Below are 26509 nucleotides of genomic sequence, written 5' to 3'. Positions count from 1 at the left end.
AACCAGTCACAGCAGAACAAGCCTGTGTGCTCCAGACTCGAAAAGTAACCCTGAATCAAACAATGGTACTAACAACTGCTAGTGAAGTCCTACTACAGGTTAGGCATGGTTCTAAATGTTTGCAGACTTAACTACATTTAATCTTAAAAATACTTAATATGTGTTAATACATGAATAAGGAAACAAGTATAGAGAATTTAAAAACTTGTCCACATTCACAAGTGCAGTGTACTGCAGGGATCCAATCCAGGTAGCTTGGCTCTATGCACATAAGCATTTACCATGTTATTCAAATAGTATTTCACTTTGTCAATCTAACCTCTTTTTCTTTCCACCCTACCAACAGCAGATGCCTTGGTAGGCTGGCAGCCCTACAGGTTAATTTTCATAAACTACAAAATATTACTTGCCTTCCTTATCCTGGATCTTGGCCTTTACATTTTCTATTGTATCCGAGGGTTCGACCTGTTAGTTTTAAAGTACAAGCACATTGGTTACACAACACGGAACTACAATTTACTTAATTCGACAGTTACCACAGAACCGACTGGGTGGTGGGGCTGAAGCCTACTCAATCAAACTGATCACCCACCCAATGTGCAACCTCCCCGGGGTGCTAACAAGTCCCCTCTCCACTCTAGGGCAGGCGCAGTTGCTGGGCCACACGTGCTCGCGGCCGGGAGCGACCTCTTTCCCACTGCAGGTACCATGCTTTGCTTAGCTGGCCAGAACCACTCTAAACGTGGGCAAGCAGCCCTTGCTCACCAAACTTCCCTCAATTCTGGGCCAGGCTCCAGAACTCAGATTCGGAATGACATTCTAAGGCTTGGAAAACAGCGCCAGTCCCCAAATACACCTCGGGACCTCATTCAGTCAGGCCTTGGCTTCCCCACACCACCTGGCCCGTACCTCGAGAGTGATAGTTTTTCCTGTAAGGGTTTTTACGAAAATCTGCATCTTGGTGGCGGTTCCACCTGAGATTGAGGGAAAGGAAGAGATGGATTAGACCTGGGGACACATGAGAAAGCGACGCACTGGTCGCTGGTCGCAGAGCGGCCAAAGAGCACACACTCACCGGAGATGGCGGATCCGAAAGGAAGAGCGCCGCGCCGGCCCACGGGGTTTCCCGGCTCTCCCGCCGAAGGTCCCACCCTTAGGCGACCACACAAATGCCTGACTGTTGTCAGAACGACTGTCTAACCCAATGCCAGACTAGGCTGTGAAACCCAGTTCTCTGTAGCCCTGATCTTATTTCTCACTTTAGCCTTCAGAATGCTCTCGAAATGGTAGGTTTAAACAACCTTAAAATGTTTTTTAAAAGTTTTTCCCATACAGTCGACGTGGCTAAGAGGGTCTTTAAAAGGTGGTGGGTTGAGAGGGCCTCATGGGGGGAAAAGGGAGGAAATGGATTGTATTCTGGGAATTGTAGTTTTCCATTTCTTTCTTCTAGCTAAGACTACTTGTCCCAAGATGCAGTTCCACACCCCCAGATTCCCTAGTTACTATCTCCAAGCACTGCTTGCAGAAAGGGATTCAGGTGAGGACGGGAGGAAGGGTGCAGGAGAGCAATGGTTTCGGGGAGGGTAGGAACGATGGAAATGACTAGGAAGAAAGGTTAAGGGGCGAGAAAGGAGTGTGGTAAACGGGAGCGTCGCTTACCGATTTACAGAGCTGGTGAGGGGCGGAGGATCAGCGATATACGTGACACCCCCGGTGCCTCCCAGGGAAGGGAATCTCAGTGGCCTACTCCAGCCAAACTGAGAAATATGTGGAATCTTCAGAAGCGGGGATTCAGCCTTTTCTTGCCTGTAGCCCCTCCCCGCCTTCAAGCCCCCCCCCCCCAAGTTTCTCCTAGCCTAAGGAAAGTTCTGGGTCTGGTGTGTCACCCGTCAGCGTGAAACGGTTTAATATGTTGAAAACCTCAGTAGTTTTCAACTTTTAAAATGAAGCCATACAGAAAAGAAACCTGCAGAGTGGTTATTTAGTGATAGAATTTCCAAGTTTGGATATTGGGAATGTTGGCGAAGGTCCTGAGGGAAAGTTTTTGGAGTATGTATAGGGTGCTCTCCTGGCAAGGAAGGCCACTTAAAAGCAAGTTACACTCTTTCCCTGTCTTTTCTCCATGCCACAAACCAAAGTCCTTTCTAACGTACCCTCTTAATGTCTTCTGTACGTATTTATTCATCCTCTGCGTCCCCAACCCCAAATTCAGCCCTAATTTTCTCCTGGAGGGATTCAAAATCTAACATACTTACGTGTCTCCAGTCTTTCCCCCTTTCTAACCCACTTTCACTATTGCCTCCCAAATATTGATTCTAAAAGGTAAGAATGATTGTGTCATAATTCTTCAAATACTTAATTCCTCAGAATGACATTCAGTCTCTGCCATCCTTACAGCCTAATCTGCTAAACCCAGTACTCACTTTACATTTTAATAACATTGAGCTAATTGAAGTTCCTGACTTATGCCCTCCCATGCTTTGGCACTTTTGGAGAATCCATTTGTTCCCTCTTCCTGGAACAAGAATCATCCATAGTCTGCCAACTAGTCTCTACTTTTACAACAAAACTTCTTAAAGAGTTGTTTGTACTTAACGGTCTTCAATCTTTACCTTCCAGTGACTAAATCCACACTTGTCAGGCTTTTGTCCCCACTGTTCAGATGGAATAGCTCTTGTAATGGTCACTAATGACCTCCATGTTGCTAAATTCAATAGGCATTCCATCTTATTCTGTCAGCAGGATTTGACACAGCTGATCATTCCCTCCATCTTTGAAACACTTCACCTCACCTCCAGGATACTTATTTCACTTCTACCAGCCCAGATGCTCTTTTCCAGGCTCTTTTGCTGCTTCCTCTTGGTCTGCCAGACTTCTAAAACTTGGAGTGCTCCCAAGGCCCAATCTCTACTTTGTTTACATTCCCCCCAAACACATTTTGTCTAATTTTTTTTTTTTTTGAGACAGTCTCACTTTGTTGCCAAGGCTAGAGTGAGTCCCGTGGCGTCAGCCTAGCTCACAGCAACCTCAAACTCCTGGGTTCAAGCAATCCTCCTGCCTCAGCCTCCCGAGTAGCTGGGACTACAGGCATGCACCACCATGCCCGGCTAATTTTTTCTATATATATTAGTTGGCCAATTAATTTCTATTTATAGTAGAGACAGGGTCTCGCTCTTGCTCAGGCTGGTTTCGAACCCCTGACCTTGAGCAAACCGCCCGCCTCGGCCTCCCAGAGTGCTAGGATTACAGACGTGAGCCACCGTGCCTGGCCATTTTGTCTAATTTTTAAATACCACTTATATGCAGATGATTCATAAACTTACCTGTCTCTCAGATCACTTAAAGTTCACTTATGTAAACTTTAGATTCACATATCCAGCTGTCTAGTCAACATCTCTAATGGGCCAGGCTCTGTGGCTCATGCCTATAATCCTAGCACTCTGGGAGGCCGAGATGGGAGGATCCCTTGAGCTCAGGAGTTTGAGACCAGCCTGAGCAAGAGCGAGACCCCCATCTCTACTAAAAAATAGAAAAAATTAGCTGGGTGTGGTGGCACGTGCCTGTAGTTCCAGCTACTTGGGAAGCTGAGGCAGGAGGATTGGTTGAGCCCAGGAGTTTGAGGTGGCTGTGAGCTAGGCTGATGCCATGGCACTCTAGCCTGGGCTCTGTCTCAGAAACAAAACAGAACAACAAAAATCTCTAATGGGCAAGTCCCAAACTCCTAATCTCATGAAATTGTTCTTATTTCCATATATAGCAGTTCCCACTTCTCCTATCACTAAGGCTGAAAACTTTTATTGTCATCGTTAACTATAATTTTATATCCCACATCTAATCCCTCAGCAAATCTTGACTTTATTTTTAAAATATATGCAGACCCTTTCTCTACTATAAATAGAAAGAAATTAATTGGCCAACTAATATACATAGAAAAAATTAGCCAGGCATGGTGGCACATGCCTGTAGTCCCAGCTACTCGGGAGGCTGAGGCAGCAGGATTACTTGAGCCCAGGAGTTTGAGGTTGCTGTGAGCTAGGCTGACACCACGGCACTCACTCTACCCTGGGCAACAAAGTGAGACTCTGTCTCAAAAAAATAAATAAATAAATAATAAAATAAAATATGTGCAGAACACTTCTCACTACCTCCACTGTTATCACCCTGATTCAAGCCACCATCATCTTTTGCCCAGATTATTGAAGTAGCTTCCTGACAGTACTTCCAGCTTTGACACTTGTCTCCTATGATGTATTCTCCACAGAACAGCAAGAGCAGTTCTTTAAAATGTAAGTCAGCTGTCACTCCTGCACTTCACTTTTCCCACTTCCCTCAGCGTAAAGCCTAAATTCCTATCAATGAGGCTGTTGCTCCAGCACTGAAGCAAGGGAAGACCACAATCCAGCTTGTTTCTCCTCTTGCCAAGTCTGCCCAGTGAAAGGGACACCCTTACGGCCCTACATCTACACGATCTGGCAGTAACCTCTCTGACTTTGTTTCTTCTCTCTTTTTCTCGTTCTCTTCTAGTCCCTTGGACTTTCTTGCTGTCCCTGAAATGTGCCATCCTACCTCAAGGCCTTTGGACTTGCGGTTCCCTTCACCTCAACCATTCTTCCAAGAATCTACATGACCACTTTTTTCAGATTTCTGAAATGTAACCTTATCATTCTTTCCTGACTTAACTGCCTTATATAAAATAGCACTCTCCCACCTTCCTTACTCTTTCCTCCATACCCTGTTTTATTTTTCTCCATACAGCGTATACTCATCTGCCCTATTATATTTTTTACTGGTCTGTTGTCTGCCTGTCTATACTTGAATGTAACCTTTATAAAGTTAGGGAGTTTGTTTTATTTTTTAAAGACAGGGTCTCACTCTGTTGCCCAGGGTAGAGTGTAGTGGCATCATCATAGCTCACTGCAAGCTCCAACTCCTGGGTTCAGGGGATCCTCCCATTTCACCCTTCCGAGTAACTGGGACTATAGGCTCATGCTACCATGCCTGGCTAATTTTTTCTATGTTTTTGTAAAGATAGGGTCTTGTTCTTGCTAAGGCTGGTCTTGAACTCCTGGCCTCAAGTGATCCTCCCGCCTCGGCCTCCCAAGGTGCTAGGATTACAGGCATGAGCCACTGTACCCAGCCAGGGACTTTGTTTTATTCAGCGCCATATCACCCACGTCTAGAATAGTAGTAGGCACACAGTCGGTGGCCCGTAAATATTTATTGAATAAATTAATGTAGCACAACTTAAGCATTGTCCTAGATATTTTTTCACTAGATGTTTTCCCTAATGTTTCCCTGACCTTTTCTACAGGCTAGTGAAGTGAATCTCTAGGCTTCTGCAGCCCATTGTGCCCACCTCTGGTACACTGTCTTCTCTGCTCTGTAGCGATGGCTCATTTACAAAACCTGATAGACTTGACTATAACCCTTGTGACTTATTTTCAATGTGTCCCTAAGTGTCTAATATGAATTAATGAGTGAATGGTAATCTTAGTTGGTTTTTGTAACTCAGTGGCATTTTACAGATGCCAAGGAACAATCACTTTAGCTGTATTCTTGTTTGAAGGTACCACAAGGCAAATGAATGTCTTCTGAGCAGACCAGATTGTTGTTTAGTGATTATTGATTGTTCAGCAAATATTTGTTTTGAGTACTCAGGGGAGGGATAATGGGGAATGAGAACATCTTGGTTCCTGATCTTGTCAAATTTATAGCCTAACAGGGGAGACAGAAAATATAAACAGGGAATCTATGATACAGTGTGATTGAATGGTAATACCATGATAGGGAAAGTACATGGTACTATGGGAAAACATAGTAATGGCACCTGACCAAGTCTAAGGGAATCTAGGGAAGCTTTCCTGAAGCTGTATAGGCTGGGATCTGGAGAATGAGAAAAAGCCAAGTGAATGAGAGTGGCAGATGTATGTGTTTTGGGGTGGAGGGGAGGGAGTGGTGACTGTGAGAGGAGGATTTGCGGGGAGGAGGACCCTAAGGTAAGAGCAAGTTCACGGGAATGGGGATGGGGGCTATGGAGAGAACAGAGACTTGAAGAGGTAGATTTAATTAGAGAAAAACAGTCATTGGTTCCTAAAGGCCATTAATAGGCCAAGTAAAGGAACTTGGATTTTATCCTATAGGTATTAAGAAGCCTCTGGTGTTCAGAAGTGACCACTCACTCCCCAGTGATTACACTCATTCCTTCCTCCTTTGACTTTTATCTTTTACTATTTGACTATCTTTTACTATTTTTCTATACATTATTTATTTATAGTCTGTCTTCTCTACTATATAGTAAACCCACGGAGTCAGGGACTTTATCTTATTTATTGCTGAATTCCCAGTTGTGAACACTGCATAGTGCTTAGTAGACACTCAATAAATACTGGTTGAATGAATAAACAAATGGATTTCTCATTTAGGAAAACTGTTGATCCATTTATGGGTTATTACCTTGATGGACCTACTTTATGTTCATTTGTAAATTGACTTTTATGTTATCCAGTTCGACATGAAGATAAATTTAGTCTTTTATTTTTTTATTTTTTTTTCTCTGTTTTTTTTTTTTTTGAGACAGAGTTTCACTCTGTTGCCCGGGCTAGAGTGCCATGGCGGCAGCCTAGCTCACAGCAACCTCAAACTCCTGGGCTCAAGCAATCCTGCTGCCTCAGCCTCCCAAGCAGCTGGGACTACAGGCATGTGCCACCATGCCAGGCTAATTTTTTCTGTAAATTTTTAGTTGTCCAATTTCTTTCTATTTTTAGTAGAGATGGGGTCTTGCTCTTGCTCAGGCTGCGTTTGAACTCCTGACCTTGAGTGATCCTCCCGCCTTGGCCTCCCAGAGTGCTAGGATTACATGTGTGAGCCACTACGCCCAGCCTGGGAACCAACTTCTATATCCTGTATCCAACTTGGTTAGATAATGATTCTTTACTAAAACAGTGTAATGCAGCTGCTTGAAAACTATACTCTGAGAGATACTATTTGACATCACTGATGGACGGATTTTAGCAAATGTCCTGACCTCTTACTCTGTGGTTATCTTTCATAATAAAAAGGAGAATTTTAATAAATGTTATTATAAAAATATTTATAGCTATTGCGTGCAGGATGACTGTGACTGGGCCAGGTAGACACTGGAGTGGAGAAGTATTTGACCTTGTTTGTATCATCAAAAGGCTTACAAACTAGTTATCCCACATGAAACAAAATACTAAACCTTTTATTAGAAAATGTTGAGTTAAACATAAGAAACCATCATATATGATACATATGAGAGGATTTGTGGTTGCTTAGGAAGAGAAGAGCTCTTAACTGACTGGTGTTTGGTATATCTATCCCACAAGTGCTGTAGCACATGCAGTAAAATACCATAGACCTTTAATTCATAGGTTGAAATATTTATCAGAGAGACAGATCCATGGGAAATTTTTTTTCTGAAACATTTTTTAGATCAATATTTGACTTAATTTTTTTAAACCTTTGGGTTAATTGATGGTCTTTTTTTCTTTCAGGCTTATTGAAGTTTTGGCTTTGTTGCAAAAGCAGGTCAAGATTTAACTTTTCTCTGGTGAACAAGTGTGCAGATTGTGACCTATGTCAGTCCAAGAAATAAATAAACATGCAGTTCTCCCACCTATCATTAGTAGAAATGACAAGGAATTTTTGGAAAGTATGCAAAGATACATTATTACAGAAACTGAAAGAGTGGGCTGTAATGAGGAAGGACCTGCTGATGAGTATTACATCATATACCGAAACGTTTTTGATAAGGTATCTTAATGCTTTTAAGACAATGAAATTTTTATAAGAGTGGAAATGATCTATCTTGACAACTAATATTCCTGCCTTAGTAACACCACTGCTTGGTTGACCACATTCCATTTGTCAGGTTTGATAAGTTCATCCAATCTGTCAGAAAGAGATGAATGGGGAAATGCAGTGCTGCCTTTATACTACCTGACTGTTATTGAATGTTTCAGTTATTTTAGCTTAAGAGCAGGCCTTTAGTTTTTGACCAGCAACCTGGCTGTGTCCTCTGATAATAATTTTAAGCCTTCCATTTGAAAGTATTGCCTGATTTGTTAGGAACTGGGCTGCAAGCAGGAACCCAGTAGTTCCTTCTTTTGGATTCTTTTGTGATGCTATGATTATAATCCTGGTTTAGGCTGGACTCAGTGGCTTGCACTTGTCATCTCAGCACTCTGGGAGGCCGAGGCAAGAGGATCATTTGAAGCCAGTCTGGACAACATAACGAGTCCCTGTCTCTACAAAAAATTTTTTTAAAAATTAGCCAGGCATGGTGGTGTGCACCTGTAGTCCCAGGTACTCGGGAGGCTGAAGCAGGGGAAGACTGCTTGAGCTTAGGAGTTTGGAGCTTAGCCTCCAAAGGTTCAAGGCTTCAGTGAGCTGTGATGGGGGTTTACATTCCATTGTGGGCCACAGAGTCAGAGCCTGTCTCTAAAAATATATTTTTTTAAAATCTTGGTTTAGATTTGATCTAGCATGTTAAATTGAGACCTTTTGTAGATTAGAGGTCTTAGGCATGGTGAACAAGGGGTTTATTGGAACCCCTTAACATTGGAAATATGGAGATAAGCTTAGAAAATGCTGTGACTTTATATATTTGATTCTGCTCCTTAGGGTTTCAGAAATACCCATTTTCCTTATAAACAGTTGCAATTTGCTTACAAATCCTAATTTTTTTTACCTAGCTTCTTTTTACCTCCCTCCCCACCTCACCTTTGGAAGATACCATGACAGTAAAATAAGTAAATTCAGCATCCTTTACTCCTTGCTTGGAGGTAGTACTTACATTAAGGTTTCAGTAAACTATTGGTTTTTTAAGTAAAACATCCACAGGCAAAAGAGGAACTTAGTCTTCTCTTTAATTTTTAAACATCATATGCCGTAAGTCTTATTTCTATTTGTTGTTTTTTTTTTTTTTTTGAGACAGAGTCTCTGTTGCCTGGGCTAGAGTGCCGTGGCATCAGCCTAGTTCACAGCAACCTCAAACTCCTGGGCTCACTCAAACAATCCTCCTGCCTCAGCCTCTTGAGTAGCTGGGACTACAGTCACGTGCTACCACATCTGGCTAATTTTTTCTATTTTTAGTTGTTTGGCTAATTTATTTCTATTTATAGTAGAGACGGGGTCTCCCTCTTGCTCAGGCTGGTCTCAAACTCCTGAGCTCAAGCAATCCTCCCGCCTCGGCCTCCCAAAGTGCTAGTATTACAGGCGTGAGCCACCATGCCCAGCCTATAAGTCTTATTTCTACTCTAAATAAAAACCTAGTACCTCATTCAAAGGGAAAGTGAGCACAAAATAAGGATATGTACCAGCGGAATTAAGAAAATTGATACATGTCCATAGTATATAAAATAGAGAAACAAAGTCCTTTTTTCCTTTTAAGTTATCCAGAAAATTTATCTTTTAGAATAAATACATTGGCATGTTAGCTTCATTTTATATGTTGTTACAATCAATGATATTGTTCTTGGTGTTTTATTTATTAAGGAATATATTAGATGAATGTTTAAATAATGGCGGTATCTTGAATAGATTTCATAAATATCAAGAGTCATGCTGAGACTCTACCTGTGTGAAATCAGCAAAGGAAAGTTATCATAACTGTGACATGCATAATCTTTGTATGCGCCAATGCTAATACTTGTCAGAAGTTTTCTGTTTTTTCTCACCTGCAGTTCCAGGAAAGAATTTTTCTTACATGGAGAGCTGTCTGCTTTAAATTAGTATATAGTGAAGTCATTTTGGAGGTAGCATTGGTAAATTTAATTCTTAGAGAAAACACATGGGATTCAATAAAAAAAAAAACATACCTATTAATACATCTGTAGTCCATGCTCCTTTTCTCCCTACTGTTCAAGATTTCCATCTGGACCATTTGCACATTGTGCAATTGTAAATTGCATATTTGCACTTTGTTAAGAATCCTGTTCTTAACGGGATTGAGAAGAGATCTGAAATGGTAATCATTTGGTACTTAGAGAAAATTTTCTTCTAGCTTTTCAATAACAGATAATCTGCATTTTTCAATCTCACATTATTTTAGCACATTTGATTGTTAATGAATTATTAATGACTGTCTTTTCTGATCTTCCTACTCTCTGGAAAGGATGTAGTTGGGCAGAAAATGAAAGTGTCAACTTGCATCTCTGAATACTTGGAATGAAACAACAAATAGCAAATTGTGTTTAAAATCAAACATAGATGGCTTGACCTGGAAAATCATGTCCTAATCAAAGCAAGGAGAGCCTGAGACTCATACCAAGAATTGGGGGTTGGCCGGGTGCGGTGGCTCACGCCTGTAATCCTAGCACTGTGGGAGGCCAAGGTGGGTGGATTGCTCAAGGTCAGGAGTTCAAATCAGCCTGAGCACCCCAGCACAGTGGCGCCTGTAATCCTAACTCTCTGGGAGGCTGAGGAGGGCGGATCCTTTGAGCTCAGGAGTTCGAAACCAACCTGAGCAAGAGCGAGACCCCGTCTCTACTATAAATAGAAAGAAATTAATTGGCCAACTAATATATATAGAAAAAATTAGCCGGGCATGGTGGCGCATGCCTGTAGTGCCAGCTACACGGGAGGCTGAGGCAGGAGGATTGCCTGAGCCCAGGAGTTTGAGGTTGCTGTGAGCTAGGCTGACACCACGGCACTCACTCTAGCCTAGGCAACGGAGTGAGACTCTTGTCTCAAAAAAAAAAAAAAAAAAAGTTGGGGATAAATTGTAAAGAAAGCCAAGAGCCTAGTAAGCAAAGAAGAACAAAACTAGGAAGATTGAGCCTTTATAGAAATGGGTGACATATGGAGAAAACTGGACTCTGGAAAGTGGCTGGCCTTTTGTATCCCTGTAGCATGTTGTACAAATAGTTCAGATCCAAATTTAGGAACTTAGGTGGAATGAATACCATTCCTCTTCTTTCTCAGACTCCTATACCAGGTAATTATAGCTATGGTTTTCTTGGGTTTAATGGCAGCTTTAATATAGGTGTCTCAAACTTGAATGACTGCAGAAGCCAGGCAAGTGGTATAAAGAGTTAAGCAAGCTGGCTATGAGAGAATAAGGAATGGTGGGAGATTTTGGTAAAATGAAAAACCAACATAATCTAAAGCTTCTGCTATTGTCATTAAGGAATGGGGGTTCCATGTTGCTAGGTTTTTTCAGAGTTTTAAGAGAAGCAGAAAATACCTTTTGGGGATGAAATTTCCTAAGTTTTAAAGTATTTTGTGGGTCAAGCAAAATTGCCAGCTGTTTTCTGCTGGTTTGTAGCATGCTGTTTGCATCCTCTAATGTATTTTCTGTGCATCGTTAAAGGTTCCCATGAGTGCTCTTTGAAATCTGTTTCTTCTAGCAAATAGACATGAGGTCTGATCATGGTATCACTATAAGTCTGTTATCTACCCATTAATATATATGAGTTTTCTTGGATTGTTGGAGCACATCCCAAGTGTACTTGAAATGGAAGATGGCCAGGGGCAATAGGGAGCTTAATTTAGAAGGCCACAGATTTATGACCTCAATTTTATTAAAGGTTCCTGAAATGGATAGGTAATATGGTCATGTCTAAAAGATAACCATATCTCCTACTCAAGTATCCTCTCCTGTTATTTGCCACTAATCAATAATCTCCTTATGTCATTTCTCGATAAACAAGGTATCTTCCTGGATAACTTCTTCCAGATAATTGTCTAGGTAAAGCAAACCAGTCGAGGATACCAGAGGCTAGAGAGATACAGCAAGAATAGAAAGCAGCTTTTAGAAAACATTATGGATTGATCCTATCTATTTCAACTTATTTTAAAAAATGTAATGATTTATTTTTACATAGGTAATACATATACATCATTAACAAAAAATAATTGAATGAATAAATAAAGGAGTGTACAATGGAAAGTCAGGCCCTTCTCATCTCAGACACTAAAACCCCTTCTCTGCAGGCACTTACCTGTTACTGTTTTTGTTTTCTTCTGCTATCCTTCTAGAAATAGTCTGTGCTTAAACACCACTGGAAACCATGAATATATAGTGATGAGGTTTTGTGGGTTTTTTTAATGGTTGCAGTTAACATCTTGAGAATAGAAATGCAGTTGGGAATTGAAAGTATTGATCAGCCAGTAGGAGCTGATAGGTTAGAAAAATAAGGAAGTGAAGGGAGTCTAAGATTTTAAGGTTTAAATGAAGTCAGAGACTGTATTTGGAGGGAGCAAGAGAAGATATATAATTATATTTAAAAGATCCAGAATTGGGAAAATTAGAACTAGTGTTAGGTTTTTTTTGTTTTGTTTTGTTTTGAGATAGAGTCTCACTTTGTTGCCGGGGCAAGTGCCATGGCATCAGCCTAGCTCACAGCAACCTCAAACTCCTGGGCTCAAGCAATCCTTCTGCCTCAGCCTCCCTAGTAGCTGGGACTACAGGCATACGCCACCATGCCCGGCTAATTTTTTCTTTCTATATATATTAGTTGGCCAATTAATTTCTTTCTATTTATAGTAGAGACGGGGTCTTACTCTTGCTCAGGCTGGTTTCGAACTCCTGACCTTGAGCGATCCGTCCACCTTGGCCTCCCAGAGTGCTAGGATTACAGGTGTGAACCACCACGTCTTGCCGTGAACTAGTATTAGTTTTAACTGACATAATATATGTGTTCATACCAAGTAGAACAAGAATATGGTCTTTTTCTCTCTCATATTTAAGCTCACAGTATCTATTGTAATGATCCACAAGAGTACATATTTGGTAAATACTGTCTTTAGTGTCCAGGTATGTTTGAGCTTGCTGTAAAATTTTTAATTGCTAATCATGTTTCATTTAAAAAATAATCTATAATGCTATTTGTAAGCCTTTTGATCCATAGTCTTCTAGAAAAAAAATTCAGTACCATAGGCAGAAAAATCATATTTCAGGTAATAGAGTATACCACTGCATACAAATCCATTCTTACTTCAATCAAAAAAGAATATGATGCCTTTATTGAGACCTTAAAGAAAAACCAAAGAGCTGCATTTTATCTTCATGGAAAGCTTAAAGTTTGGGCAGCAGAGCCTACAACTTTGGTATATCACAGAAAAAGAATAATCCAACTTGAAGCAAAGTAAGTATATTAGTGACTAGCCCAAAAGGTGATAATTGTTGCTTGATTATGATACCAGCCAGTGTAACTCTAGCCAGTGGTTCTTAATCTTTTTCAATTTCAATTTTATTTTAAAGCCATGTTTTTATGTTACCCTCTCTTACTAACTTGAAATTACTGTATTTGTTACTTATTCCAAGTAAAAAATATTAATTTTGTTTGAGAATTTTATGATACCTTAATACAGTGGTCCCCAACCTTTTTGACACCAGGGACTGGTTTCATGGAAGACAATTTCTCCACAGAAGAGAGCAGGAAGATGGTTTTTGGATAATTCAAGTGCATTACATTTATTGTACACTTTATTTCTATTATTATTACATTGTAATACATAACAAAATAATTATACAACTCATCATAATGCAGAATCTCCCATCCAAGTACTAACGAGACCAAACTCTGCTTAGCTTCTGAGATCAAGCTCATGTTCAGAGTAGTATGGCTATAAACCATAATGCAGAATCTAATGCTGCTGATCTGACAGGAGGTGGAGCTTATGTGGTGATGTGAGCCATGGGGAGCAGCTCTAAATACAGATGAAGCTTTGCTTACTCACCACCCATTGCTCACCTCCTACTGTGCGGCCTGGTACCTGACAGGTCACAGACCCGTTGGGGACTGCAGTTTTAGTATATTTGGAGGCACATTGTAGTACCATAAAATGAGGGATGTAGGTAATTGCTCCAGGGAATTTCTTGCATGGAAGATTTGACAGTATAATTTCATGATTACTGTCTAAATTAGAACACCTGAATCCTGTGATGCACAAAGGTAAGTAACCTACTGGGATTGTATAAAATGCTCACTCTTGTAGAGTAGTCTTACATTTTCAGTGTACATTTGGTAAATGATAGATAAATTATTTTTATAGATAATTTTAAATCAATTTGGAAGACTATGCAAGATTTGACTTCCTTTCTGGTAATACAACTGGCTAGATGTTGGGATAGACCTTCCTCTTGGGGAAAAGTACTACGTAAAATATTTTTTAAAAATCTTTACAAAAACTTCAGAAAGCCAATGAGATAATAAGAGATTATCAGGGCAAAATCTAACAGAAGACGAAAAATAAGCAGAGCAATAACTCTGCTTTGCACCTGAGAGCATTTATTAAAACTAGTGACCATAAGTTTCAGTTTTTACTGTGGCATAGGGGATAGAAAACAAAGCCCAGGATTTGCCCACGTATTGTAATCTATTGAGAAACTCTCACCATACATAGCTAGGATGATAAAGGGCTACACCCTAGTAGGGTGAACCGAACGAAGGTAAACTTTTCCACCCCTGGGGAATTCATGAAAAATTACCTTCTGCTTAGCAGACTGCTGAGGGGTACAAGGCTTATTTTGGGGGTGATGAAATGTTCTGGAATTAAATAGTAGTTGTGGTTGTATAATTGTGAATATACTAAAATTTACTGAATTATATACTTTACAAGGGTGAATTTTAAAGTATGTGAACTATATCAATAAAGCTATTACAAAAAATATGAAGGATAGAGTGAGACGGTCATATTATGTCTAATTACAACTCTGAAAGAAAAGAATGTGGGACAGAGACAATATTTGAAGAGATAATGGCTGAGAATTTTCTAGAACTGGTGAAGGATACCAATTCACAGATTCAAGAAATCCAAAGATTCACAAGCATGATCAATGCTAAGAAATACTCAACTAGATTCATCAGAGTGAAGTTTGTCAAAAATAGAGATCATAAAAGTAGCATAGAAAGAGGCAACAATTAGATACTATCTCATTCTTGTCATAGCTTATATTGGAACTTCATTCCTTTTTATGGCCAAACAATCCATTGTATGTATATACTATGTTTTGTTTATACATTCAACTGTTGATGGACACTTGGATTATTTCCACTTTTGGCTGTTGTGCTACTCTGAACATTCATGGACAAGTATCTGTTTGAGTCCCTGCTTTCATTTGTTTTGATAGTCTGTTTACTTTTAACATACTTTTCTTCTACAAGCACAAATTTATTTGGAATGAAGCCAAAGGCTATTTTATTTCCACAGTCCCTCTTTTATAAATGCTGCAGGCTATTACTGTGAGCCATCTGTATATGTAATACAGATATATAATACGCAGAAGCAGGCAGCAGTTATCTACTGACAAACTGGTTTTTAATTTGCCCAAAACTCTGTGACATTTATATATTGACAAAGATTCTCTCCCTGATCTAACTCAGGTTCACCTGAACTTTTTTCTGTTTTCTTTTGAGACAGACTCTCACTCTGTCACCCTGGGTAGAGTGCAGTGGTGTGATTGTAGCTCACTATAACCTCAAACTCCTGGACTCAAGCAATCCCCTTCCTCAGCCTCCTGAGTAGCTGGGACTGGAGGTGCCTGCCATGATGCCTGGCTAATTTTTCTGTTTTTAGTAGAGACAGGGTCTCGCTCTTGATCAGGCTGGTCTCAAACTCCTGGCCTCAAGTGAAGCTCCTACCTCGCCTCCCAAAGTGCTAGGATTATAGGTATGAGCCACTGCACCTAGCCCTTTTAAGCATTATTTGAAGTTCACTTCCTAGTTCTGTTGGCCCAGGGGAGAAATAAGAGATTAAAATAGATACTCTTACAGAAAAATTATTTATGACACTTTAACTTAAAGCATAGTAAGGAAGACTTTATTCAAGAGGGGTCATAGCGATAGGTGTAGAGACCGCTGCAATGGGGTTTTGCAGTGGGGGAGTAAGACTGGCCTCGACTCTGAATATAGCATGGGCAAGTGGGAATTCATAGCCAAGAAACAGGGTAGTGGGTTGGTGAATAGAAAATTACTAAGAAGGGGTAGGCACAGTGGCTCACACCTGTAATCAATCCTAGCACTTTGGGAGGCTGAGGCGGGAAGATCGCTTAAGGCCAGGAGTTTGAGATCAGCTTGAGCAAGACCAAGACCATTTCTCTACAAAAACAAAAGTTAACCAGGCATGGTGGCTCATGCCTGTTGTCCCAGCTATTCAGGAAGCTGAGGCAGGAGGATTGCTTGAGGAGTTTGAGGTTGTAGTGAACTGTGATGATGCCACTGCATTCTAGCCAGGGTGACAGCAAGACCCTGTCTCAAAAAAAAAGTAAATAAAAATAATGCTTAAAAGAAGTTTATACTACTTTTTGGTCTTTAAGTTCCCCATTTCTGGATGAACTGAGTTTTATCTCTGAAGTGCTTCCTTTAGTTCTAGGATCCAAATTACTACAGTAGACTGAATAATGGCCCTCAACGATGTCAGATTCTAATCCCTGGAACCTGTAAATGTTAACCTTATTTGGCAAGAAGAATTACGTATATGCGATTAAATTAAGGATTTTGAGACAGATTATCGAGGTGAGACCCAAATACAACCACAGTTGTCTTTATAAGAGAGAGGCAGAGAAGAAGGCAGTGTGACCACTGAGGCAGAGATTGAAGTGATGCAGCCATAGAACGCCTGCAGCCCTGGAGGCTGGAGACACGGGACAGATTCTCCCCTGGGGCTTCTGGAGGAAACATGGCTTTGACAACACTGATTTTGGTCCAGTGATACTGGTATTTGGACTTCTGGTCTACAGAACTGTGAGATAATAAATTTCTTTTGTTCTAAGTCACCAAGTTTGTAGTAATTTGTTACAATAGTCACAGGAAGTGAATATGATTACTTACAAAGATAATTTGTGTTAAATTGCAAAAGTACTTTTCTACTAAAGGGAATAGACAGTATTCTGTGGCCAGATAATTACGTTTGACACTTATGAATTTCCATTAGGGCTAAGATTCATAGTGAGTATGGGATTTTATTGATTTTGTGAAAGAAAACTGTTCCTCATTTGTAAGGTTAGTTAACTTTTCAGGACATTGTTTTTTAAACTTGCACCTAGTCTGTAATGGTTCAAAATGATGATTGGTCAAAATAAAGTCATGATTTAATGGGTTTTATTTTAAATCTTATGATTCCAGATTTAACCTAGTTAAAAGAAATAACAAAGCCTTTCTGTTTTTCAGAATGAGGATTATTGAAAATAATTCCTCAAAGATTCAATCACAAATAGAAAAAGTGAAACAGCTTAGGGGAGTGTGTGACACAAAAGAAGCAAAATATACTTTCTCCAAATATGCTTCAAAACCTATTCCAGGTACTGTATTTTGTTTAAAATATTTGAGAGAAGTCCTAACTATTTCCAGTTATTACCTATTACACACATTAATATAAATGTGCTGATATGTGTGCATCTTCCAAGCGTATGCTTTATAAACAACTTTAGTCAGGACTCTAGTTAGATACAAGGGAATGAAAAAACTTTAATCCTAAAAAATTAAGAGTTCTAGTCTGACTGGGTTATATAAAGCGTAAGGCAGTGGCTCTTAAAGTGTGGTTCCTGTATCAACATCAGCATCACTGGTAACCTATTAGAAATGCAAATTTTGGGGCTGTGACACAGATTTACTGTGTCAGAAACTCCATGGGTGGAGTCCAGCAGTAAGTGTTTTAACAAGTCCTTTGGGTTATTCTGATGTTCTCTAAAGTTTGAGAACCACTGGTATAATACATGGAAAACAGTGTATATTAAGTTCTGGTGAATATTGTCGATTCATGCTTATGTCAGTGTTCACTGGTTCTACATCTTCAATATAATACTGTTGCCACATTTTAAGAAATCGGAATATATCCTTGAATTCATCGAGGATGTTGAGAAGTTTTGTATGATAAATGGATATAAGAAATGCAAATATTCAAACAAAAGACTTTGAGGATAGATAACAGTATTCACAACTTTTAAAGATTTTGGCTAGTGTTTATTCAGAGGCAAGATTAATACATAGAAATTTTAGGAAGCCAGATTTGGTTTCAATAGAAGCATCTCTGTCTTGAGGTAATGAGCTACTCCATACTAGAGGATTTCAACTGAAATTGAATGATCATTTTGCATTTGGCAAAAGAAGGGACTAAAATCACTTTCAAGTGTAAAATTGTGACTAGCAAATAACAAATAAGGTACATAAGTTAATAAGTACAAAATAACTGACAAGTTGACTAAATGCCGAGAAGTTTCAGGGTAAGAAAATGATTAAAACTGAGTAGAATTAATGCAGGGAAGTTTTTTGAGGTGGAGTATTTTGAGGTATGTCTTAAAGTCTATAATTGGCTCAAGTGAGAAAGGCATTTGAAGTGTGTGCGTGTGCAGGCACACGCGTGTGTTATGAATAATGAGTAGAGGTAACAGTGAGAGGGAGAAAGGATAGAAGATTTTTGGCATGCATTTATAAGTTTTGTGTTAGAAAGAATAAACTGATTACCCTGGGCTTATCTCTAGTAGAGTAATGGCAGTTTTGGTTAGAAAGAAATCTAATGAATCCTGAATTATTAGGAAGAGGCTCTTGGCTTTATTGAGTAATAGTGATATATAGGGGTTTTCAGCATGTGGGGATGAGGTCATTAAAAAATTTTTTTTCAGATGCTAAGGTATATGTGTTCTCAGAACAGTCTTCACTGATGATATTTAAAACTGCTAGCCATTTACAATTTTATGCTGATTCTACTTATGTTCAGTAAGCTACAAGTATATGCCACCATTTCTGAATTATTTCTTAACATAGTGAACTGTCTCACCTATGTTACTAAGACTTGCTGTTTGAGCACGAGAGTCTGTGGCCTGTTTGATTTGTTCTCTTTTCCCTTAGGCATGACTCTCCAACAATCCGTCAATCTGGATGCTCTCACTAAATACATGAAACATCTTGAAGATAAATATGCAGAAATTAAACAAGATATGAAGGTAAAATATGTACCAGCTCAGAAGAAGACTGATTTAGATGAAGAGATGATGATGTTATTAAAACGGCGAGATGTAGCTGAAAGTCTGAACAAAGAATTACAGTTTCGGTGTGAAAGTTGATTATATGTTTTTAAAGTTTGAAGCTTTTATTTGTGTTTATTATAATATTCCACTATTTGATTTTAGGCTCAGTATGTTACTGATTTTTTTTTATCTTTATAGACATCAAAGACTACAGATAATCTCAAATGCACTGACTTCATGGGTAAAATCTGATATGAGCAGCTCATTTCAAGACTTTGTGGAGGAAATTCAGAAAACCGAAGTTTTAAGTGGTAACTTATCTGTATTTTTTAATTAGCACAAATAATGGAAGACATTATTTTTCCCCAGAAAGTTAAAGAATGAGGTTTTCTTAGGCTGAGTTTAAAGAAAGCAAAAATATACTTACTTCTCTGCTAGTTCTCTGTTACCCTATTGGTTTCTTCCTTCAACAGCTGACAAGTAATTGGTAAAGCATAGATTTGGTGACCCAGAAGGAGAATGCCTGGCAATGCACCTGAAAAAAAGAGGAAAGGGACAGGGAAGCCACTTAGTTTAGGAAGAGGTTTGTGCTGTTAGAAACCATAGCAATAACTTGGTGGTATTAAACACATGTATATTTGTTATTTTCTATTAATAAATAACCTTACATGTCTTCCAGTAGTACTTTCAATATTTACAGATGACCAAGGCATTGTTGACGAAGTACTAGAAGATGATCCAACCAAAGCAAAAGAAGCTGAAATTACACTTTACTACATTGACAGGCAAATATTTTAAAAGCTTTGATTTCCCATGTTAAAATGACCATATTTACCATTGATTTAGTATCTTGATGAGCCATGGTCTCTAGCTTTTATGTCTTTACAAATTTGAATATGAAGTAGAATTTCGTTTTTTTCCATAGATTCTTTGTGAAAAAAAAAAAAAAAAATCCCAGATTGAGAATCTAGGAGATTTTTCAGAAGAGATAAGAGGATTGTAGTGTTGATATAGGTTTTATTTATGCAGGTTGAACATCCCTAATCCAAAAATCCAATATCTGAAATGCTCCAAAATCCAAAACTTTCTGAGTACTGACATGAGATAGTGCCATCTTTGCTTTCTGATGTACAAAATCTTTGTTTCATGCACAAAATTATTAAAAATATTATATAAAATTACCTTTAGGCCATGTGTATAAGGTGTATATGAAACGCAAATGAATGCCATGTTTAGACTTGGGTCCCATTCCCAAGATATCTCATTATGTATGTGCAAATATTACCAAATCTGAAAAATCTGAAATCCAAAACACCTCTGCTCCAAAACATTTTGGATAAAGGAGACTCAACCTGTAATTTTTCTACATTCCCTAGCCATCAATCTAATATTACAAAATGTTTTTGAACATGTCTTCTTGATTCAGATTATCCTAGACAATTCAATCCTTTCTCATTATTTCTATCCTATGACTTATTAAGAAGGCATATTTCTGGCCGGGCGCTGTGGCTCACGCCTGTAATCCTAGCTCTTGGGAGGCCGAGGCGGGCGGATTGCTCAAGGTCAGGAGTTCAAAACCAGCCTGAGCAAGAGCGAGACCCCGTCTCTACTATAAATAGAAAGAAATTAATTGGCCAACTGATATATATATATAAAAATTAGCCGGGCATGGTGGCGCATGCCTGTAGTCCCAGCTACTCGGGAGGCTGAGGCAGAAGGATCACTCAAGCCCAGGAGATTGAGGTTGCTGTGAGCTAGGCTGACGCCACGGCACTCACTCTAGCCTGGACAACAAAGTGAGACTCTGTCTCAAAAAAAAAAAAAAAAAAAAAAAAAAAAAAGAAGGCATATTTCTCTGTAATACTTAAGTTATTATATATAGTATATACTAGGCTTAATGAAATCTAGGACTATATTCTTTAAGAGGTTAATTCATAGGCTCTGAGGCCAATATATAATGAACATATTTAATATTCCTAGTCTTATTCATTAAACAATTTTCAACTGTTGATTTGCTGATTTGCTGTTGATGTGGTACAAAGAAGAGGGTAAAGATAATTTGAGAGAGGGGCACAAAAGCCTGTGTTATTTCCTTACTCTGTGTGCTTCTCTAAGTCTACTGGTTTTGATATGAGAGAAGAATGCTTATTAAGATTGAAAGTTTTATGTATTTTGCTTAATATTACTTTAGTGGCTTTTTCCCTCTGGAGTTCTACATTCATTTGCAACACTATGTAAATCCTGTTTGCCATAGTTTTATTAACTGTAAGATAAGGGCTGATTTGAAGACTTTTTTGCCATAGGAAGAGGAATAGAGGCTTAAATTATCCTATTATCTTTCCTTCTTGTGTTAGTCTAATAGTCTGATGCATGGCAGAGCAACATAGGCAGAAGTATACCAAGGACACCTCTCGATCTTCAATTTGGCAGTTTCTATATTCAATTACTATTTCCTGTAGGCTGAATTTCTAGGCAGATTGCCCTTTTTTCCCCGATACTGGTACTTTTTCATATGGCCATGATATGGGAGAATAAAATCTGAGGTTGTTGTAATTTCACTTCAGGCTCTTTCTTTCCTTTATGGCTTGCTATAAGTACTATAGGAATAAAGTACAGGATCAGGTTTAAAGTCAGTTGGCAGGTGAGAGTTTTATTCTGAGACTAAAAGAAACAACAGAATATTAGAGAAAGAATTTAAAGAACATCTTACAGAGTAAATCTAGTTATTTATTAGAATTGCTTTTTGTTTTTTACATTATTATGCCATTATATTTAGTCTCTGGTAGACATTTTAATCATTTTTCTCTCTTTTTCTGTGTATCATTATGATCCATTATAAAATGCAATGGCTATAGGTTTAATGAATTAGTCTCGCTTCGTGAGTATGAAAAGGCAGCTCATTTTGCAGCCAGTAGTCCTAGAGGAATTCTTCGAAATGTTGCTACAATGGAAAAATTGAAGGGTAAGCATCTCTCTCTAAACCTTGTATATGTATGCAAATTATACTATTTCTCTGTTAGAAGGGAAAGAGTATTAAACTGGGAGACTAAAGATCTAGTCTCTAGCCCTATTTACTTACTGACCTTAGTTCTAACACTAAGGGATTTGATTAGTTTTCTAGATTAAATTATGCAATATTTTACATATATAGGAAAGCATGGAGAAAAACATTAACACCCATATACTTACTTTCAAGATTTAACTATTATAACCTAGCTACTGAGATACAAAGATTAGTAAGACTAAATTCTCACTGTCAATGAGATAAAAGACTCATTGGGAGGAGAGAAAAAGAGACAGACAAATGTGGAACTAGCTCATTTGTTCATTCAACAAAATTGATTGTCTATATGTGCCAGACATTGTTCTAGGTGCTGGAGATATAGCAGAAAATGAAACCTATGAAAACTCTTGCCATCATGGAGCTTACATGTAGTGTGATTCTGGTGATATGAACAAAGTTCTCTGGAGAGTTAGAAAAGAATTAATAATAGTTTGGTCTCCTGCCCTCAATTATACCTGTTGTCTTCATGCAGATACCCTTTGTTTTATCTTTTTTAGAGAATAAGCCTTAGTCTCTTCTAGGTACTGGAAGGGGGTGTCATCTGACAGGGTGAGACTTTCTGAGTCCAATGGTGTGAATTGGATTGCTTCTTGGTTTTCCTTGTTAGTAATTCAGAAATCAAACTTTTAAGGATGTGTTATGCCAATTTCCATTCTTTACCCATTTCCTAGCTTCTAAAACTTTATCTGCTTTTAAATTTGTTCTTATGAAATCCCGTTAGTCAATTCAGTGATTTTAATGAACTAAAAATGAGTATCTGTGTTCAATCTACCATCCTTACCTGAAAGTTTAATTGAATTATCCTCCACCAGGCACGATGGCTCACGCCTGTAATCCTAGCACTCTGAAAGGCCGAGGCAAAAACATTGTTTGGGCTCAGGAGTTCAAGACCAGCCTAAGCAAGAGCAAGACTCCGTCTCTACCAAAAAAATAGAAAAAATTAGCATGGTGGCACATGCCTGTAGTCCCAGCTACTCGGGAGGCTGAGGCAGAAGGATCACTTGAGCCCAGGAGTTTGATGTTGTTGTGAGCTAGGCTGACACCACAGCACTCTAGCCCAGGCAACAGAGTGAGACTCTGTTTCAAAAAAAAAGAAAAGAGGATTATCCTTAAACTATATGTTAATCTGCACTAAGTATAAGAAATCTTCTCTCTTTTGCCATATGTTTATTTATTTATTTTTTTATTTCAGCATATTATGGGGGTACAAATGTTAAGGTTATGTATATTGCCCATGCCCCCCCTTCCCCCACCATATATATATTTAATTTATCACAGAGGGATAAATGAAGGAGATAAAATAGTATCAAATGTTAGATAGGAGGCATGATACCTCTGTTTCAATTTTGTCTTATCATACACTTGCATTGCATTCTTTGGGTAAGCTACTTTATCTCTTTGAACCTCTGTTTTATTATTTGAAAAGTAGGAATATTAATAATACCCATATTGTAGTATCATTGGATAAAACCACTTGATAATCAGCACTATACAAGCTTTAGGGGTTTCAGCAACATGCCACTTATTTGGAATTAATTTTATTTATAATATATTAAATCTGAGAATTGGGAAGTAAGGTTAAAAAGTCTGTGAACAATCAAAAGTATATATGACATATTCTCTTTGTAAAAATCCATACATTTCATTAATATACCCTCAGTGAGAATCAGTTTTTTTAGGATTAATTTTTTATTTCATACCTGGTTTTCCCAAGCTTTGGTATCTATAAAGCTGGATCATCAAACAAGCTAGACTTGATAGAATACAAAGCAAGAAATAACCTCATTCTTTCTCACCATTTCCTTTTAAAAGGGCTATGTTGACTTTCTTATCTCTTTTACTAGACAATATCTTGCTAATGTCACATAGCTTTTTTTCAGTCACTTTTAGATAGTAACAGTTTTTTTAGGTACCAAAAATCCTAGTCTAAACTACATAGAAACTATAATCCCCCTTTTTTTTGACAGAGTCTGGCTCTGTTGCCCAGGCTAGAGTGCTGTGGTATCAGCCTAGCTCACAGCAACCTCAAACTCCTGGGCTCAAGCAATCCTTCTGCCTCAGCCTCCTGAGTAGCTGGGACTACAGGCATGCACCACCATGTCTGGCTAATTTTTTCTATATATTTTCAGTTGTCCAGCTAATTTCTTTCTATTTTTTTAGTAGAGACGGGGTTTCACTCTTGCTCAGGCTGGTTTCAAACTCCTGACCTTGAGCAATCCTCCCACCTCAGCCTCTCAGAGTGCTAGGATTACAGGTGTGAGCCACCAAGCCCAGCCTATAATCTCTTAATTTAAAAACTTTCCCCATTTTCCTGATTTGGCTCTAGTCTGGCTCTAGAACCTGTTGGGGCTCAGGAGACATATTTGCTTCTTGTGTAGTCTTCTATTCCCTCTCTTCTAAACACTAGATAGCTTTAGGGTGGGGTTATGTAAGGTCAGGAAAGGCTTTACTCAACTAGGGCAATGTAATCTGGCCTTGGTGCTTCCTAGGTGTAGCAGATGCCCAGTGTTGGCTCTTGGCTGCTTTGGTCTTTGTGTTTTAGAGCCTCTCCTTACTGGGGAGGAGTACCTTTCCACTGTACCTTTTATTGATTCAGGAAGTATTGCTTTAGCTGGCTGCTTATGACTCCTCTTCAGCTATTCGCAGTGTGTCCCACACACCTCCTGTTGGTATGTACCCACTAAGACCATCTCAGGTGGGATCATCTGGTCTTTTATGCAGACATCTCTGAGAGGGCCTATTCAAGACAACTCCAGCCTACCTACCTTCCAAGGGAGGGTACCTTCCTTTACCCTTGAGGAACGTGCAGTCTTGTGAATGTAGAATTTGTTCCTACTTTAACTCTCTTACCTCACTCTGGTTTTTCACCTTTAAATTTTTCAGGCAAATACCAGGCATTGGTCTCTTTTTTCTCTAAATTCTAAAACACCCATGTCCAGCTGTTCTCTTAAAATTTTTGTCACTAGACTTTGAGTAGAGGAGTTAAATAAAAATCCAGAAAATAAGATATGGTGGTAAAGTTATTTTCTGCCCACAAAAGGAAAATAATATGATGGATTAATTAAGAACTCAAATTGACTGTCTTCTTCCCCTGGAAGTTCAAGCATTGGGCATATATACAGTTTAAATAAAAAATGAATTATAATCATGCTAATTTGGGATTGAGATATTCGATTTGGTCATTGGTTGAGCCTCCATGTGAACTTCAAGATCCTAATTTGTCATTCTTATTGAATTATTTTCAAAGTTAGAGTATGTCAGACTAAATATGTACCTCTAAACATCCAGTTTTATATTTGTCTCATTTGCTAGGTCTAGAGCAGTATAGTTTGTATTAGGAATTTTATCCTGTATGTATATGCAACTGCACCTTTTGTTTTCTCTGTTCATGTCAGAGTTTTCTTTGGTCATGGCAAATTTGTACCATTAACAGGAGAATCCTGTGGGTTAAAAGAAATTTATTCTCTCACAGTTCTGGAGGCCAAAGTCTGAAGGTATCAATGGGGGTCATTTCTTTTGGAGTCTCTAAGGGAGATTCCATTCATGCCTCTTTCCTTGCTTCTGGTGGCTGTCAGCAAGTTTTGGCACCCATTGGCTTATAGACAAATCACTCCAATCTCTGCCTCCGTCTTCACATGGCATGTGATATTTAGTCATTATCCAAAATATAAAGTTTAATCTATAAGCATGAGTTAAAAATTATAAATGTATAATTTTAGAATTTTAAACTTCTAGAAAATCAGAGATGAAAATAGTAATATGACATAAGAAAAAATGACTTTTTAAAGTATTTGACTCAAAATTTCTTTTTTCTGTAGCTGTTGGAAAAATTAGAGGAAAGCCTCTTCCATTACTCCTATATTTTGAGGCCATCTTCAACACAAGTCATGCTTTTAGACATCCTGTTGATGCAGCTCTAACCCTGGAAGGAATCAAATGTGGATTATCTGAAAAACGGTTAGATTTAGTTATCAATTGGGTTACGCAGGCGAGGTAAGCAAAGTTAAGCTTTTAACTTAATTTTGAAATTTGGTTATAAAGTTGTTTATTCTCAAAATTTTAAGTTTTCTTCTCTGTATATTATTTGAACATTTACTTCAGGTCCTTATCACAATTAATCAGCTTTTGTTTTAGGAAATATCTTCCTCATATGAATATCATTTTTTTCTCTTTGCCCTCTTCTTTCTCTGCCTGGTCACATGTCTACACCCTCCACGAAAAGTACTTGTCAGGGGGCACTGGAAATGGTTCGGACTGTACATCATCAGAAAGTGCATGTTCTTTATCAACACCTGTTATCTAGTACAAAAATACTGCAGACAGGATTAATTTCTATATACATATAGTGATAATTCTTGACCCAATCTACTTGTTAGTTGTAAGAATTTAAATTCTTATGCAGTTCTTTGGCTGTATAAATTGAGAAAATGCCACCACTTTTAAGCATCCTGAGGTCATATCTCGGAATACTTGAGGCGGTTCACATTCTTTATTCTTAGCCTCTGTCTCCTGGT

At 38.6% G+C, this 26509-nt stretch overlaps 2 protein-coding genes across 3 annotated transcripts in view; one reads left to right on the top strand and one right to left on the bottom strand.

Annotated features, from left to right (window-relative positions):
- The window catches only part of RPS27A (ribosomal protein S27a), a 488879-nt gene that overhangs the window by 1328 nt on the left and 461042 nt on the right, over positions 1–26509 (bottom strand). The window contains exons 2-4 of the mRNA XM_076000767.1: positions 1076–1096; positions 910–974; positions 411–465 (exon numbers count right to left, since the gene is read on the bottom strand). Coding sequence (XP_075856882.1) covers positions 411–465; positions 910–957 — 103 coding nt within the window. The 5' untranslated portion in view covers positions 958–974; positions 1076–1096. The remainder of the gene's footprint in view (positions 1–410; positions 466–909; positions 975–1075; positions 1097–26509) is intronic.
- CLHC1 (clathrin heavy chain linker domain containing 1) overlaps positions 974–26509 on the top strand; it is a 34569-nt gene continuing 9033 nt past the window's right edge. The window contains exons 1-9 of one of the 2 annotated variants that reach the window (XM_012777825.3): positions 974–1537; positions 7515–7773; positions 12922–13109; positions 17136–17266; positions 18813–19014; positions 19130–19242; positions 19632–19716; positions 21787–21893; positions 25814–25988. In XM_012777825.3, the coding sequence (XP_012633279.1) occupies positions 7597–7773; positions 12922–13109; positions 17136–17266; positions 18813–19014; positions 19130–19242; positions 19632–19716; positions 21787–21893; positions 25814–25988 (1178 nt within the window). In that variant the 5' untranslated portion in view covers positions 974–1537; positions 7515–7596. Of the gene's footprint in view, positions 1538–7514; positions 7774–12921; positions 13110–17135; positions 17267–18812; positions 19015–19129; positions 19243–19631; positions 19717–21786; positions 21894–25813; positions 25989–26509 lie in introns of those variants that run through there. The other variant, XM_012777828.2, reaches the window with a different exon arrangement.

The sequence above is a fragment of the Microcebus murinus genome, chromosome 3 (genome assembly GCF_040939455.1).
Source record: "Microcebus murinus isolate Inina chromosome 3, M.murinus_Inina_mat1.0, whole genome shotgun sequence".
NCBI lineage: Eukaryota > Metazoa > Chordata > Mammalia > Primates > Cheirogaleidae > Microcebus > Microcebus murinus.
This window is presented reverse-complemented; position numbering and strand designations above follow the sequence as displayed.